At 33.9% G+C, this 15,952-nt stretch overlaps 1 protein-coding gene across 1 annotated transcript in view; it reads right to left on the reverse strand.

The window, feature by feature from the left end:
* LRP1B (LDL receptor related protein 1B) overlaps window positions 1-15,952 on the reverse strand; it is a 1,866,249-nt gene that overhangs the window by 606,286 nt on the left and 1,244,011 nt on the right. Inside the window, exons 24-25 of the mRNA XM_042994392.1 lie at window positions 4,638-4,835; window positions 2,932-3,136 (exon numbers count right to left, since the gene is read on the reverse strand). Of these exons, the coding sequence (XP_042850326.1) occupies window positions 2,932-3,136; window positions 4,638-4,835 (403 nt within the window). The remainder of the gene's footprint in view (window positions 1-2,931; window positions 3,137-4,637; window positions 4,836-15,952) is intronic.

Genomic DNA, 15,952 nt, shown 5'->3' on the forward strand with positions numbered 1-15,952 from the left:
ATGTATTCATGAATTATTTGAGAAACAGGGAGAAATTTTATGTTTGTATTTGAATAGATAGCACTAAGGCAGGAAGCTAAGTTTCACTGAAATTATTTTTCAATGTTGCTTTTCTTGTGCTTAGTTTTGCAGTTCAGTGTGTGTGTGTGTGTGTGTGTGTGTCTGTGTGTGTGCGTGCGCACGAGCACACATGCTCACATGTATTTTTAGTATGCTCTCAGCCTACCTTATGAAATGTCCAATGTTTAAAAATAACTATAAATTTTTTACCAAACTATGACAAACTTAAAAATATTTTAATTTTGCACTGCATTTTTAAATGTAATTGCTACAGCTGGCTTTAAGGGTATTTATGTGAACCTCATATCTTAATTGTATCAATCCATTAAGATAATTTTTCGCAATAAAAATCCTATCATATCCTGATACTTGTCAACCTTTCAATTACTTCCTAGAGTTGAATGAATTAGTACTTCCATCTGAACTTTAATTATTTGAAAAAAACGTTCTTAACATTTATTCATTTTTGAGAGACAGAGACAGAACATGAACAGGGGAGGAGCAGAGAGAGAGGGAAACACAGAATCCGAAGCAGACTCCAGGCTCTGAGCTGTCAGCACAGAGCCCAATGCAGGGCTTGAACTCATGAGCTGTGAGATCATGACCTAAGCCAAAGTCAGATGCTCAAAAGCCTGAGCCACCCAGGGACCCCATGAATTTTAATTATTTATATCAAAAATTATTTTACAAGCATTGTTTCTTCTCTCATGTTTCAAAAAAATTAAGCAGCTTTATACTTTCATAGTAGCAATTAGTAATGGAAGGCATCAACTTTCTCAGAAGCATTATCAGGTTTTTCCTATTCAGAGGCTAGCTTTCTGTATTTTCAACTTAGAGGATATATTACTTCTGAAGATCTTTTATCACTGGAATAGTACCTGGATACATTTTCATTTATAGTATTTGTGGGTGGCATGTTGTGTTTCTATTTTTCTCCTCTCAGGTAGGATATTCCCCAAACTGAGATAAATAATTTTGTCCTAAGCAATGTCAGTTCAAAACCAAGTTTCAACTCCCAGATCTACTACTTTATTTGGTCAGACTATTTTCAAAACTTGGATACACTTGTTTTACCCTTTTTGTTTTCTTTTTTCTCTATGTGTGCCATTTGTAATTTGGGAGCACTCACTCATAGTTTTCCTTTCATATTGGAAACTACAGGTAAAACTAGAGCTTTCTCCAAAATATCACTTTCCCATATACAGAAAGTTTTTCCTGTTTACAAGATGCTGGTACAAGTTAGATAGGTCTAAGAGGTGAAAATTTCACACCGGTAGTTGTTATATTGAGGATAATACCCATGTTGATGATGAACTTTTATGGGAAGTAAATGGTCAGGACCAGCGATTTACCTGCAATCTCAGGAATAGTCTGTTTTGAAGAGGAATTTCTCATTAAGCATAACATATCTCTTCCTGGGAAACTGTTATTACAGGAAGCAAATGGATGAAATAGGCAAAGTGTAAACTGTAAACATGAGAGAGCCCATCTCTAAGCTAAAAGATAAACCTACTGCTTTGCTCCTTGCCAGATCTCGGTGTTCTTTCAAAAGAAGCAAGAAATCTAGGATTGTATACAAAATGTCTCAATGTTTTAACTTGGGCTAAGTAATTAAAATAAATTTAAAACACTGTAGAAGGTAAAGAAAACCCATCAATAAAGGTTGCCAGTTTGGAACCCTGCTCTAGGGAAGGTGCTTTGCCCCTTTAATGTCTGTGTGTGAATTGAGGAAAAGGAGAACAAACTTCCTAATCTACTGATTTCTGACTCCTGGGCAGAAACCAGAGAACACGCCAGAAAGTGTGGCCAGGAAGCTGACTTTAACACAGGCTCCCTTTTCTCTCCTCTACATTTCATCAAACTCCCTCCTGGCTGACTCCCCTTCTTCACTGGCGCTGCTTGGACTTTGTATTATTTAAAGATACAGAGACAAAAATAAAAATTTCAATCTATTAACCTTTAGCCTTGAAGATAGTTTTGGATTTAAAAAATAATTACCAAGGTAATAAATAATTAAATAGATAATAAATAGTAATAACAAATAAATAAAAATAAATAAATCATAAATAAATAGTATTCTCACCTATATCAGTTACATACTATCTTACACATATTTATCATCTCCTCAAAAACAACCAAATGATAAAGATAATATCTCTGATTTACAAAAGAAAAAAAAAACTAAAATTTAAGAGAAGTTAATAGAGTAGGTTCCCCAGATATTAAGTGACTGAGTAGGAACTGGAATCCTCGTTTTCTGGCTCCAAATCCATTGTCTCTCTTCTGCTCTTTCACAGAGGCACACACAGGGGAACACTAGAGACAATAACCTGAGTTACTCAACATTTTACCTTGTTTTTGAGAATCATGTGCCTTGTCTTTCAAACACACCAATAGTCAGTGTCTCATTACTGGACTCCTTCAAGTCTATGCGAATTTTCTTTTAAAGTGACTCCAAGTACTTACAAAATACATAAGAGGTGATGTGATAAACATCTGTGACTGTTTGAACCAGACACTGGCCCTGTGGTCTGCAACCATTAGAAACAATTATGGCACCTCTTTGGCAGGGCAAAGAGAAATTCATTAAATTACTGCTTCAAAAATGAGTTGCAACACTTTCCAATAGGGCCTAATGTTCATATTTAGAAAAAAGATATCTCTCTCCTCTAAAAGTACCTATGTAAACAATCTTATAGCCACACTTGTGCTAATAAACTTAAACTCGTATATATACAATTATATACATATACATATATGTATATGCACAAAATAAGCAATCTAATAATTTATGCGATAATTGAATTCAATATTAATTTAAAAGATTATTTTTTATGTCAAAGTCAATCTGTGAAAGGCAAACTTCTTTACCCATATCTTGGGTCCAAAGCAATGGCTCTGGGATGTTCCATGGCTCCAGCTATTAGTGTGGTGCGTAGGGAACCATCTAGCTTGGCCACTTCAATTTGGTCCAGATTGCTGTCTATCCAGTATATGTTGCCCGCTATCCAGTCGACTGTCAGCCCTTCTGGGGTAGCCAAGCCATGCTCCACCACTACTTCGACTGCGCTGACCCCTACAAAAAAAAAAAAAAAAAAAAAAAAGGAAATCAACTCTTGTACCCATTCAAGGAACATGTTAAGGACAAAGGAAAAGACCAGTGTATGAGCAGCACAGAGTTTTAAAGTATTTTATTGAGTTTGAAAGATATAGTGCAAATGTGTTATAAGGCACAAAGGAAACTAAGAAGGCTCCAAATTTAGAATTACTGAACTTTCCTACCAGAAAATTTTAATTTCTTAAGTCTTTTCAGTGACAGTGAAAAAGAATTTTTAAAAAACTCTGAGGCGAACAACAATGTTTAGGGTTCAAAAAGTTATTTCTTGTTTCTGATTTTTGAAATAGAACACGGGTTTGGGGAATAATGATGCGCTAGTTAATATCATTACAATTTAGTTTCAACATTGATCCTTAGGCGTAGAATAAAGAGGATCAAGTCTACCTGGGGCAATATGCAGTATAGCTTGAAGCACCCACCTTCTTCTGAAGCATGAGAGATAAGAGCTTTTACTGCACTTACCCTTAACAAAGATAAGTCCCAAATCATACTCCCCACTCCTCCCTGGCCCGAAAGACTTACAAGACATAGCATGTTTACAAATAACAGAAGAAGACATTAGTGAGGTCTAAATACAAATAAGCAATTTGGTAATGCCCACCAATATCCTTACTTATTCACTTCTAAATTTCTTTTGTAATTAAAGTAATTATTTCAAAAAAAAAACACTTTTTCTAATAGGACAACACTTCATAGTTTATGACATTGCTGGTGTTTTTGTTATATATTTTAATTTTTTTTAACAGTTAACAATCTAAGCCCAAAGATCTAAATCCATCACTTGAAATCAGTCTCTTGCAATATGAGACAGGACATAAATTCACATATGATAATTATATTGTGTTATTACCATTTTTCCAAAATTGTAAAGGTGATTTAAGGAGCAATTTATATTTTGATAGAAACACCTGGGGTTTGGAATGGTACACAGATCCAGCATTTTCAAAAAGATTATTACATATATTTATCTCATAGCCTCGCTGCTTAAGCCTACATTAGCCAAAAGAGGTAAGTCAAATTATGACAAAAAACATTTAGTTCATATTAGTGGTCTTTGTACCAATTCAGTGCTTGTTTAAATCTTGCAGACAGTAAGATAAAATAAAATATTTAAATAAATAAATAAAAATAAAATAAATAAAATAAAATAAAACTTTTTTTTAATAAAACTAAACATTTCAACTCTCAAAATGTATCTACTAGTGTGTGGAAGGCAGTAGTTATTTCTTATAAGCAAATTTTTTCACCAACGCCCATGGAAAAGCTCATAATTTGAAAATGGTATGCATAGCACAGGCTTTTACCATTTATTCTCCTCCCTCAACATATTTTCACACATGTACTTGACATCTATCGTTTTACATTCATGAGGCAGGAGATAGAGAACCAACGTGCAAAGATTAATCAAAATCCCTTCAGATTACAGAAAATTGTTTTGGAATTCTCACTAAAAAATTACCTCCACTTTCAGAAAGTTTGCCCCGGTATATTCTGTCTTCTACAACATCTGTCCAATACAGTAAACTTTGATTGAAGTGAAAATCAAGTGCTATTGTGTTTCTCAACCCAGGAACAAGTAGACTGTAGTCTCTTTTATGCAGATCAATTCTTCTGATCTCATGGCGAATAGAAAAGATGATGAATGCTTCAAAAGGATCTGAAAATAAATTTATTTTTAATAGACTTATAAAAATATTTATATGCTTTCATAAGTAGAATAAAATACCTGAGGTCAAATCCAATTATTGAAAAGCATAATTTATTATGTAATTCTCTGTTATTAAAGGAGCAATTTCTTTTAATCCAATATTTAAAAGAAACTTGAAAAATTTAGGTTTACATGTATTCATTAAAATAAAGTATAAATACGTTTTTATTCCTTAGATTTCCATACACCTGATTCTGATTAATGAATATAAGAATTATTGTAATTTCAAGACAAAAATAAGGGTTTTCCATTTTAGTGGAGCTTCAGGTGACAGTCCAAACCTCAGAAACATCAACATAGGAAGTGCTAAGAGTTGGCAAAACTAGTTCTGCTACTCTTAGCCCATCATATGCCTACAGATCCACAAAGGAAATATATCCAATAAAAGAGGATTCTGTAAGAGTTACACGCTTATGTACAGTTAGGGAGTATTCTCCATAAGAGGAAAGATGATGGCTTCCTCCACAGTCTGAAATGTACTAAAATTATGCTATCCTTTTGGAAACGTATCAAGTCCTGTAAAATTACTGTTGGGCATACTAATATGAGTTAGACATGAATTTTGCTTTATAAATACATATTTTGAGGGAGGGACCCAGGATTACAAAGATTTGACCCCATTTCCATGTTAATACAATTCCTTTGGGCTTTCCTTTAGGGCAATATGTTTTCCTAATTTAAGTCTAGGCACATCCTCTGAATGTAAGCTATTGTAATCATCTGGCTCAAGAGGTGGATGTGAAATGTAAATTAGGCTAATGAGTCTATAAACTTCTAGAAAAGATTTCAAGCTGAGGGTGAAGAGTGTCTTTTCTTTCAAGGTCACAGATCTCTAACTTTAGTATTGCCAGTGTCCATACCCTTGTAGTTTGTGTAAGTGTACTTGCGATATTGTATTAAAACAGAAAAGAGCCACAAAGAACGAAGCAGCAATGACCTGTGGTGATACTCTGTCCTAAGGATGTTCAAGTCCACAGTTGGAATTCTCCCTAAGACAAGTTCCTCCCTTTATACTCCCTATATATTTCCCATGCTTTGGATATATAATCCAATGCAGGTAACTATTCACTCCGTTTGGGCTGGGTTTTTGTCCACTGCAACCAGGTTTACTGTTCTTATTAATTTTCATTCCTCAGAGAGGTGTATCCTGATAAATTTCCTAGTAAAGACCATTATAAAAATTATATTTATTTATTTATTTATTTATTTATTTATTTTTATTTTTTTATTTTTATTTTTTTTTTTAAATTTTTTTTTTCAACGTTTTATTTTATTTTTGGGACAGAGAGAGACAGAGCATGAACGGGGGAGGGACAGAGAGAGAGGGAGACACAGAATCGGAAACAGGCTCCAGGCTCCGAGCCATCAGCCCAGAGCCCGACGCGGGGCTCGAACTCACGGACCGTGAGATCGTGACCTGGCTGAAGTCGGACGCTTAACCGACTGCGCCACCCAGGTGCCCCCTTTTTTTTTTTTTTTTTTTTTTAATTTTTATTTATTTATTTTTAGAGAGAGAGAAAGGGAGAGAGCGCACACACACACACACACGAATGAGCAGGGGAAAGGCAGAGAGAGGGAGAGAGAGAATTCCCAGCAAGTGCTGTGAGCACAGAGACCAATGTGGGGCTCAAAGTCAGGAACCACGAGATCATGACTTGAGCTGAAAACCAAGAGTCAGAAGCTTAACTGACTGACCCCTCCAGGTGCCCAATAAAGGCCATTTTTTTATTATTTTATATCTCCATAGCCTATTAATTCTCTTTGAAGTATATTTAAAATCACTATTTATTTGTTTTTCATCTACCTTCTTCACTGGCTTAAATGCTTTATTGAAACAAGGATCTTGTTTGCCTTGTTCATTATGATGTCCCTAATACCTAGCACCAGGGAAGACATGATACATACCAAGTCTTAGATTTAGAACAGAGCTAACCGAGGCTGGCTGTCATGTCCTTGGTTTAGGGAATTCACTGGCCATTTTTTTCCACTGAACATGAATCTATTTTTTTAGTAAGCTCTACCTAGAACATTAAATGAATATGTTTTGAATGAATACAAGTGGAACAGACTCCATCTTAAGAAACTAGCTGATGGCTAGCATGGGAGAGAGCCCTGCCATGATCTACAGAGTCACCTACTTTAACCTGCAGCTGACTGCATAGTATAAGCAAGCCCGTTCAAGACCACAAAAACCAGTCAGTAGCCTGAGAACTTGTGAGCAGTAATTACGTACATTGTTGTGATCTTATAGGTATCGTGGTTATTTATTGCACAGTATTATGGTGTTTCTTGCAAAACATTACAGTGATAGTAGCCAACTGATAAAAATATCAAACATATATTAAATAACTAGTGCCAAAGAGCTCCCGATAGAACAAATGCTCACAAAATTTTAAATCCAGAATTTAGAATTTTCTAAATAAAGAAAATTATTCTTTTGGATGTACAGTTATTTAAAAGGGAGAATACCTAATTTTGGATCAGGATCCCTTGTATGAATCTGCTCTGGCTATGAAATAACTGCTCGCCTTAAAAAATTCTTTATTTTTTTCAGAAATTGTCTTTACCTGCAGAATGGAGTTAATGACAACCTCCTTCCAATTTAACTTACACTGTTATCAGAATCCAATTGAATAATGTATATGAATTTTTTTAAAAAGCTCATAATCATCTCAGTGAATGCAAATGTGGAGGTAAGTGTGAAGTAGTCGAAAAAAAATAGATTTGGAGTCAAAAATAAGGGTTGAAAACAGAGCTCTTTACTGACTCACTGTGTAAGTTTGAGAAGTTTACTTAAACACTCTGATCCTCAATACTTTTTAATTTATAAAATAAATACCATACTGACTTATCAGGATAATTGATAATTAAAAGTGCAGATGCCCAATATCTTAATAAATCTTTATTATAATAAATATTAAATTTCAAAGATTACTCAAAGGAATAAGCAAAAGAGATACTGTGTAAGAGAAAAGGTTGGAATGATAATACGCAAAAACAGTTGGATATTTCTCAGCATGTGCTGAAGCTAGTGATATTTCAGCTCTGAAGAGCTTCCCCATCCTTTGGCTTATAGTTTGCCTTTAGTCAAGTAGTAACTTAGAGGCGCAGCAGCCACTTCTTAGAGACATTTATATTTAATAGCTTTTAAAGGACATGGAGTTTCAAAATTGCAAAGCAATGATGTGCTGCCTCTTCCTTAAAAAATCACACTAGAAAAATAAAAAAAATAAAAAAAAAAGAAAGAAAAAGAAATGCAAGTTCCACCTTCACTAACACTGGAAGGCATGTTACCAAAACACCACAACATTAGAAGAATGCTGAATACATTCAAAGTATGGACAGTTTCTGAGAGATGATGCCTATAGCTGTGTGTGTGTGTGTGTGTGTGTGTGTGTGTGTGTGTGTGTGTGTGCGTGTGTGTGTATGTATATATACACATACATTACATATGTATGTGTATATATATGTGTATATATATGTATGTGTATATATATATACGTATATATATATGTGTGTGTGTGTGTGTGTGTGTATACATACATATATACATACATACATATATAATGCTGGCAGAGCACAATTTTCAAAGGAGGTAGCGTAACTAAAGGGCAGATCCCATAATCACTTTTTGGGAAAAAAAGGATGAGAATAACACTCTGGCCTCAGAAACTTTTCTGAACCCAATGACACCATAAAGATTCATGAAGAAGGTCTGAATAGAGAATCAAACAGGCATGCAACACATGAAGTGAAAGGAGCCAGGTTCAAAAGTCTATAGACAATATCATTCCATTTCAATGACATTTTGGAAAAGGTGAAACAATAGAGGTAGAACAGTGGATGCCAGAGGCAAAGGGTGGGGAAGAACTTATTACATATTTTTAGACAAAAATCGCTAGCCTTCCTACAGCTACTGAGAAGACAAAATAGAAAAAAAAAAAAAAGAACAAATGCACACTGGCAGTAATAATGAAAAAAGACAAGGAAGAGTGCCTGGGTGGCTCATTTGGTTGAGTGTCTCACTTCAGCTCAGGTCATGATCTTGAGATTCATGGGTTTGAGCCCCGTGTCAGGCTCTGTGCTGACAGCTCAGAGCCTGGAGCCTGATTCAGATTCTGTATCTCTCTCTCTCTCTCTGTACCTCCCCCACTCATGCTCTGTTTCTCTCTCAAAAAAATGAATAAACAGAAAAAAAATATTTAAAAAGATAAGGAATCTAGGAATGGAATTATTAAGAAATATATAAATATTATATGAAGAAATTTTAAACCACAAATGAAAGAAATAAAGACTTCAAAAAATGGAAAGGCATACAGTATTATTAGATAGAAATAAAAGGAAACAAACAAAAAAAAACAATGTCCCAAAGATCTTGCTTCTGCCTGAATTAATTTATAAATTTCCTGTGATGAAAAAAAATGACAAATACTTTTCTTTAAAAATAATACTAGATAATTCTAAGTTTACATTAAAAAAGTGTGACTCACCAGGACAACTCTAGGGTAAATATATAATAATGATTAACTTCAACAAATATTAAGATATATTATTATATCAATAAAAAATATTTTGGTACTGACCCATATCTAACTTTAGAGCTGAGAAATATGGTAGTTTTAGGGTACCTGGAGAAGAAATGAAGTTGGAATATTTTCTGATTTAATACAAAAATATCTAGATAACTTAATAATTTTGATATAATAAATGGCACTATGAAAGCCTTGGAAGTAAAGATAGAATAATTATTTTTAGAACTCTCAAATGAAAATGGCCTTTGTGCATTTGGCAAAAATCATAGAAGAAATAAAGAAAAGAATGGTGTTTAATATACATCAAAAATTGTAGGAGAAAAATAATGTAAAAAAGTCAAAAGACAAATGACAAACCTCACTGAACATATGCAATATAATGACTAAATTCTTTAAGACATATGAGCTCCCATTTATTGATTATAAAATACTCAAATAAATAAGAGACAAAATGTATTAAACAGATAATTCAGAGAAAGGAAAATCTGAACAACTTTTAAATTTTAAACTAATTTCTCTCATAAAATGATAAATGAATTTTAAATCATTAAAATGTTGGTGAAGACCCTATATTGATTAAAATGTAGGCAAAAGACATTCTGCTGTATTGATAATGGAAGTATAACTTGTTATAACCATATAGAGAGCCACTAGGCAACAGCCATCACAGGAGATACATCTATATACATGTACGTGCACACACACACACACACACACACACACACACACGCACACACACACACACCTTGACCAACTAAGTCTGTTTGTAAGGAATTACTCTAAAGATGTAGTTTTGCCTATTTAAAAATGGCAGATGGCTAAGGAAATGCTCTCCAATATTATTTGTAGTAGCAAAATACTAGAAACAACAGAAAAGTTTACCAATAGATAGCTGGCAAAATAACTTATGGTACAGTCATATACTATAAGATAATGGGGCCAAATAAATTAATCGGATTGATATAGATGTACAGCTACTGAATAATTCCAAATATTTTGTAATTTGAAACAGGAAGATATAAACAATGCAAAATCAATGCTACCATTTAAATTAAAAAAATATTTTTCTAGACCTACGTGAAGTTGAAGCATAGAATATATCTTGTTGTCTTAATGAGGGAATGCTGTTACCTCTGCCATGGAAATTGGAGACTGGGGTTCAGAAGTAGGGAGAAAACTTTCACTTCATTTTGTTTTGATATAAATTTTTAGCACATAGACTTTCTACTAAGATTTTTAATAACAAAAATTCAAACTAGTAATAGAAGGAATTAATACTTCCTACTTTTTAGAAACACTCACAAATAAATAAAAATTGTTTGGCCATGACATATACATTAAGCAAGGTATTTCAGTATGACAAATACTAGATACTGTGTTTCGTCCCTTCAAAAGAACTGGTTTTTCCACTATGGCAATATTTAAGAGATAATTAACTGCTCTTATTTTCATGCTCTATTTGAAAAAATACATTCTCCTGAACCCAAAATTACTGACTTATTTGTTACAACTGAATTTATAAAGGAATTCTACAACAGAAGACCTGGATTCTCCACTTGCCTCTGCTACAAATAAAGAAAAGCACTAAAGCCCACAAGCAGGGGAGAGGCAGAGAGAGAGAGGGAGAAAGAGAATCCCAAGCAGGCTCTGCACATCAGCACAGAGCCTGACATGGGGCTTCAACTCACAAACCATGAGATCATGACCTGAACCAAAATCAAGAATCAGATGCTTAACCAACTGAGCCACACAGGCGACCCTTGTTGTCTTGATTTTTAAAATAAAAGAGTACTTTTGATGATACACGATCTAAAGTTTCATTTGTAAAGAGTCTTGAATTAATAATTTCATTATTAATGAAGCAATATTAATATTAACCAAAATACACTTTAAGGAAATAGCTTTTGTAGAAATAAAAAGTTCTCTATTATATGATAAGAAAAATAAAAGATAAAATAAAACTCTTAAAATGGTGTGTGCCTTAATAATATAGGCTAAAAAACATATAAAACAAAATCAAATAGAGAAATTGATAAATCCATAATCATATTGTGATGTATTTAACCACAATTCCTACACAAAAACCGATATGAAAAATAATAACACAGATGATTAAAACAACAAAATAAACAAAAAGCTCACTCTACCAGAAATGTATAGAAAGCTGTACATCAAAACAGAAGACATATTCTCTTTAAGCATACATGGAATGCAACAAAACGGTCATATACTAGTCTCTAAAGTAAGTCTCAAGAAATAGCAAACAATCAACCTAATAATGGACACCCACTCTGAGTACAATGGAATTAATTTAAAAATCAATTATAAAGACTGCTAAGCTCTTCATATGTTTTAACACTAAAAATAATTACTGAACAATTTCTTGCCCAATAAGACCTCAATAAAGAATTCTGAAATAAAGAGAGATATGATGGCAATAAATTAATAGATTAAAAAACAAGAAGAATTTAAATTAATGAAATAGAGAATCAGTTCCTGAATGGTAATGTAAGGATCCCCAAATCCTCTCCTTAATAAAAACAGTGAAAACACTGGAAAAATGGTTAAAATCATCTTTTTTTCTGAACTCTAGAAATTAACCAAAATCTAATAACAATCCAATGGGTGTTTATTTAAGAAAAACTGCTGGGCCACCTGGGTGGCTCAGTTGGTTAAGCATCTGACTTTGCTCAGGTCATGATTTCACTGTTCGTGAGTTCGAGCCCCATGTTGGGCTCTGTGCTGACAGCTTAGAGCCTGGAGACTGCTTCAGATTCTGTGTCTCCCTCTCTCTCTGCCCCCCACCCGCTCATGATCTCTCTCTCAAAATAAACATTAAAACAAGTTTTTTAAAAAGAAAAACTGCTGAATATCAGTACAAATTGCAAATTATGTGGTGTTTCAGCATGTACCAATCCCATCCCCCTTTCCTTAGTTTCATAGTAGATTTAAAAACAAACAGTCCAGAAGTTCCCAGAGGGGACAGATGGATTTGAAGCTCCCCCAAAAGCCCAATCTCCAGAGAACTGTTCAATGGAAGAATGGCCCTTTCAACAAGATGTGCTGGGGGAGCTGGATTTCCACATTCCAAAGAATGAAGTTGGAACCTCACACAATTTAGAAAAATTAAAATGTATTATAGACCTAAATATAAGATCTAAAATGATACAACTAATATAGGGATACTTAGTGACCTTAGCTTAGGCAAAGACTCTGAATAGGCATTTCACTCAAAAGCCTATAAAAATGACCAAAAGGCACATGAAAAGATGCTCAGCACCATTAGTCATCAGGGAAACACAAAACAAGCACAGCAAAATACCCCTTCACACCCCCTAGGATGACTATAATAAAAAAAGATGGACAATATTGACTGATGGCAAGATTGTGTAGAAATTGGAGCCCTCATGCACTGCTGGCAGTTTTAAAATGAAGCAGTCACTTTGGAAAACACTTTGGCAGTTGCTCAAAATGTTAAACATTGACCTACCATATGACCCAACAATTCCACTCTTAGTTCTATACACAGGAGAAATGAAAATGCATGTCTGCACAAAAACTATGAATATTCATAGTATTCATATAATCAAAGAATAAAAACAATTCAAATGCTCATATCCTGATGAATGGAAAACCAAAATGGTATATTAATACCATAAATATATTATTCAGCAACAAAAGTAAATGTAATGTATGGTAAAACATGAATGAACCCTGAAAACATTATGCCACATGAAAGAAGCCAGGCACAAAAGACCACATGGTGTATTATTCCACTGATATGAAATGTCCAGACTAGGCAAATCTATAGAGACAGAAAACAGATTTTGAGGTTGCCAGGGGTGAAGTAGGGTTTGAGTGAGAGTGATTTTAAATACGTATGCGGTTTGTTTAAAGGAGGGATTAAAATATTTAGAATATTTTATTCTAAATTCTATAGTGGTCATGGTTGCACTACTGTGTGCATATACTACCAACCACAGAATTGTGCACTTCAAAGGAATGAATTTTATGGTATATAAATTATATTTTAATCCATCTGTTATAAAGAAAAAGAAATATATTACGTGTTGTTTAAGAACACAAACTATGACAGAACAGGTACCCCATTTCACATAAGTAGTGCTCTCAGGGGATGAAAGAATGGATGAACAGAGGACTTCAGAGTGATCTAATGTTTTGTCAACTTTACAAAATGATTTATATCATAAACAACCTGAAAAAAACTGAAAACATTTCAGCATCCTAATATATTAGCTGTGAATATGTTATTCTCAATATGTTTGAAAGATTTCATAAAATGAAAGGTGATTGAAAACATACATTTTTTTTTGAATTTTTAAAAACATTTTATTTTTAAGTAATTTCTACACCCAGAGTGGAGCTTGAACTCACAACCCTGAGATCAACATCTGCAGACTCCACTAACTGAGCCAACCATATACCCCCAAAACATTTCTTGTTTACTCTGAACAGTGACTGTTACCTTGACTACTTGGTTAAAAATTCCCAAAGGCTTTTCAAATTATTGTATTTAATATAGTCATTTTCTCTTGAGAATACAGTTGATGAATATTTATAGTTGATTACACTTGACTATAATAAAGCAGTTTTCCAATAAAAAATCAAAGTGTAAATATTCAAATTATTTCTATTTGAACTCTGGATCTTGATAACTTCTCCAAGTGCCTCTACTTTTCAGATTTCAGTTAGTTTATTAAATTATGATTTCCTTTTTGAGAAAATAAAAAAAAAACTGTAGTGAATAATCCAATATGGAATTTCATACACTAGCAGGAAAACATGAAGAAGAATTTGTCATCCTGAAAGGTCACAGATGACAATGAGCAGAGTATATGAAAGAGATGGTAAAATAAAGCGATACATGTGAAAGTACTTTATACATTCTTGGTCACTATTTATTTACTACCATTACTAATGATGAAAACAATAACATGGTGCTTGGAATGGAAACCCACATTGGAGGATAATGAAAGATTAGGTTGGAGAGAGAAAATAAATGAAAATGAAGAAGGCTCCAAATAGGAGACTGAAGAATTGAACGTTCTTTCTGTAAATAATTGAGAGTTACTTAAAATGATGGATAGAGACTGATATGTAAAAGTGTCATTGTACTAAAATAAAGAAGTGGATCACCAAATTATAAACCAGCTTCATTCCTTTGATCTCTTCACCTTTATTTACCATTATTCCACAAGGTAGCCATCTGCTTATCATTACTTCATTCTTCTTTCTTTCACTTCTTATTCTTCACTATACTTCTGACCTCTTTCCATTAATTCTCATCTTCCAGATTTGGATTTCCCTCTCTCTTTTCAAGAAAAATACCTCATCCCTTCAAGTTTCAATATTCTTCTTACAAACTAAAGAAACAGAAGATGACAACAAAGAGGCCAGAGAGAGGACTGCCATCATCATTACAACAACTTTAGCTCCTGGCTGGGATGGTGGTACAAATGCTACCAATCGGAGAAGGAGGACTGTGTCCGGAAGATATTGTGTAGAAAAAATTAGGACATGGGGAAAGGGGCCAGCAAAGAACTGGGAAGTCAAAGGTAAGTTCAGGTTGTGAGCCCTGAACCAGAAGAAAACTGGAACTACTGACAGGACAATGGATAAATGAAAGACAAGGGAAAGAGTACATTTCAGCCAACTCATTTTAAGGTTACTTGGTGATATCTGATGAAACAGAACAGGACAGTAGGAAAGACAGTAGCTGGAAATATAAATGCCACAGTTATCAGATCCGAGGTGGTAAAGGAAGATCTCCAACAGATCATTTAGGGGTAGATGAGAATTAAGGTTTCAGTAGTGGGCACAGTGCACCAACAGGAGATCACCACATTTATGCAGCTTTGTGTTTGTAAAACTATGGATTACATCCATAATCTCCTTCCATAAAAAAGGATGTAAATTGAATTGAAAAATAATTTTTTTTCTAACGAATACACAACATTCTATTCTAGCATCTAATTTCCACAAAATATTTTGTGGTTTGGTTAACAAAAAATTGATAAGAAAACACATATTTATTTAAAAAAATCTCTCTTGTTCTTAGAAATTTAAGGAAAATATATAGCACATATAAAAATTTATCCTATTCTGAAGAGCTAGTAATTTGTTGGATGAGAGAAGATAAGCATACAAAAAAATTCATTACACCCAAGGCAATATATACTGGGAAAAGTATTTTTTGCTTCTTATTTTTGCTCACTTCTCCATTGGTGAAGTGTCCCTGACACCTGATTTCCGCTCAGGTCGTGATCTTGTGGTTTCTGAGTCCAAGCACCACACTGGGCTCACACTAACAGTGTGGATCCTGGGATACTCTCTCTCTCCCTCTTTCCCTCCCTCTCTCTCTCTCTCTTTGCCTGTCTCTCTCTCTACCTCCCTCCCTCCCTCCCCTGCTTGTGCACTATTTCTTTCTCTCTTTATCTCTCTCTCTCTCAAAATAAATCAATAAACTTAAATAAAATAAAAATAAAAAAAAAATCTTGAAGCTGTTGTTTTCTT

This window comes from Panthera tigris, chromosome C1 (assembly GCF_018350195.1).
Source record: "Panthera tigris isolate Pti1 chromosome C1, P.tigris_Pti1_mat1.1, whole genome shotgun sequence".
Lineage (NCBI taxonomy): Eukaryota > Metazoa > Chordata > Mammalia > Carnivora > Felidae > Panthera > Panthera tigris.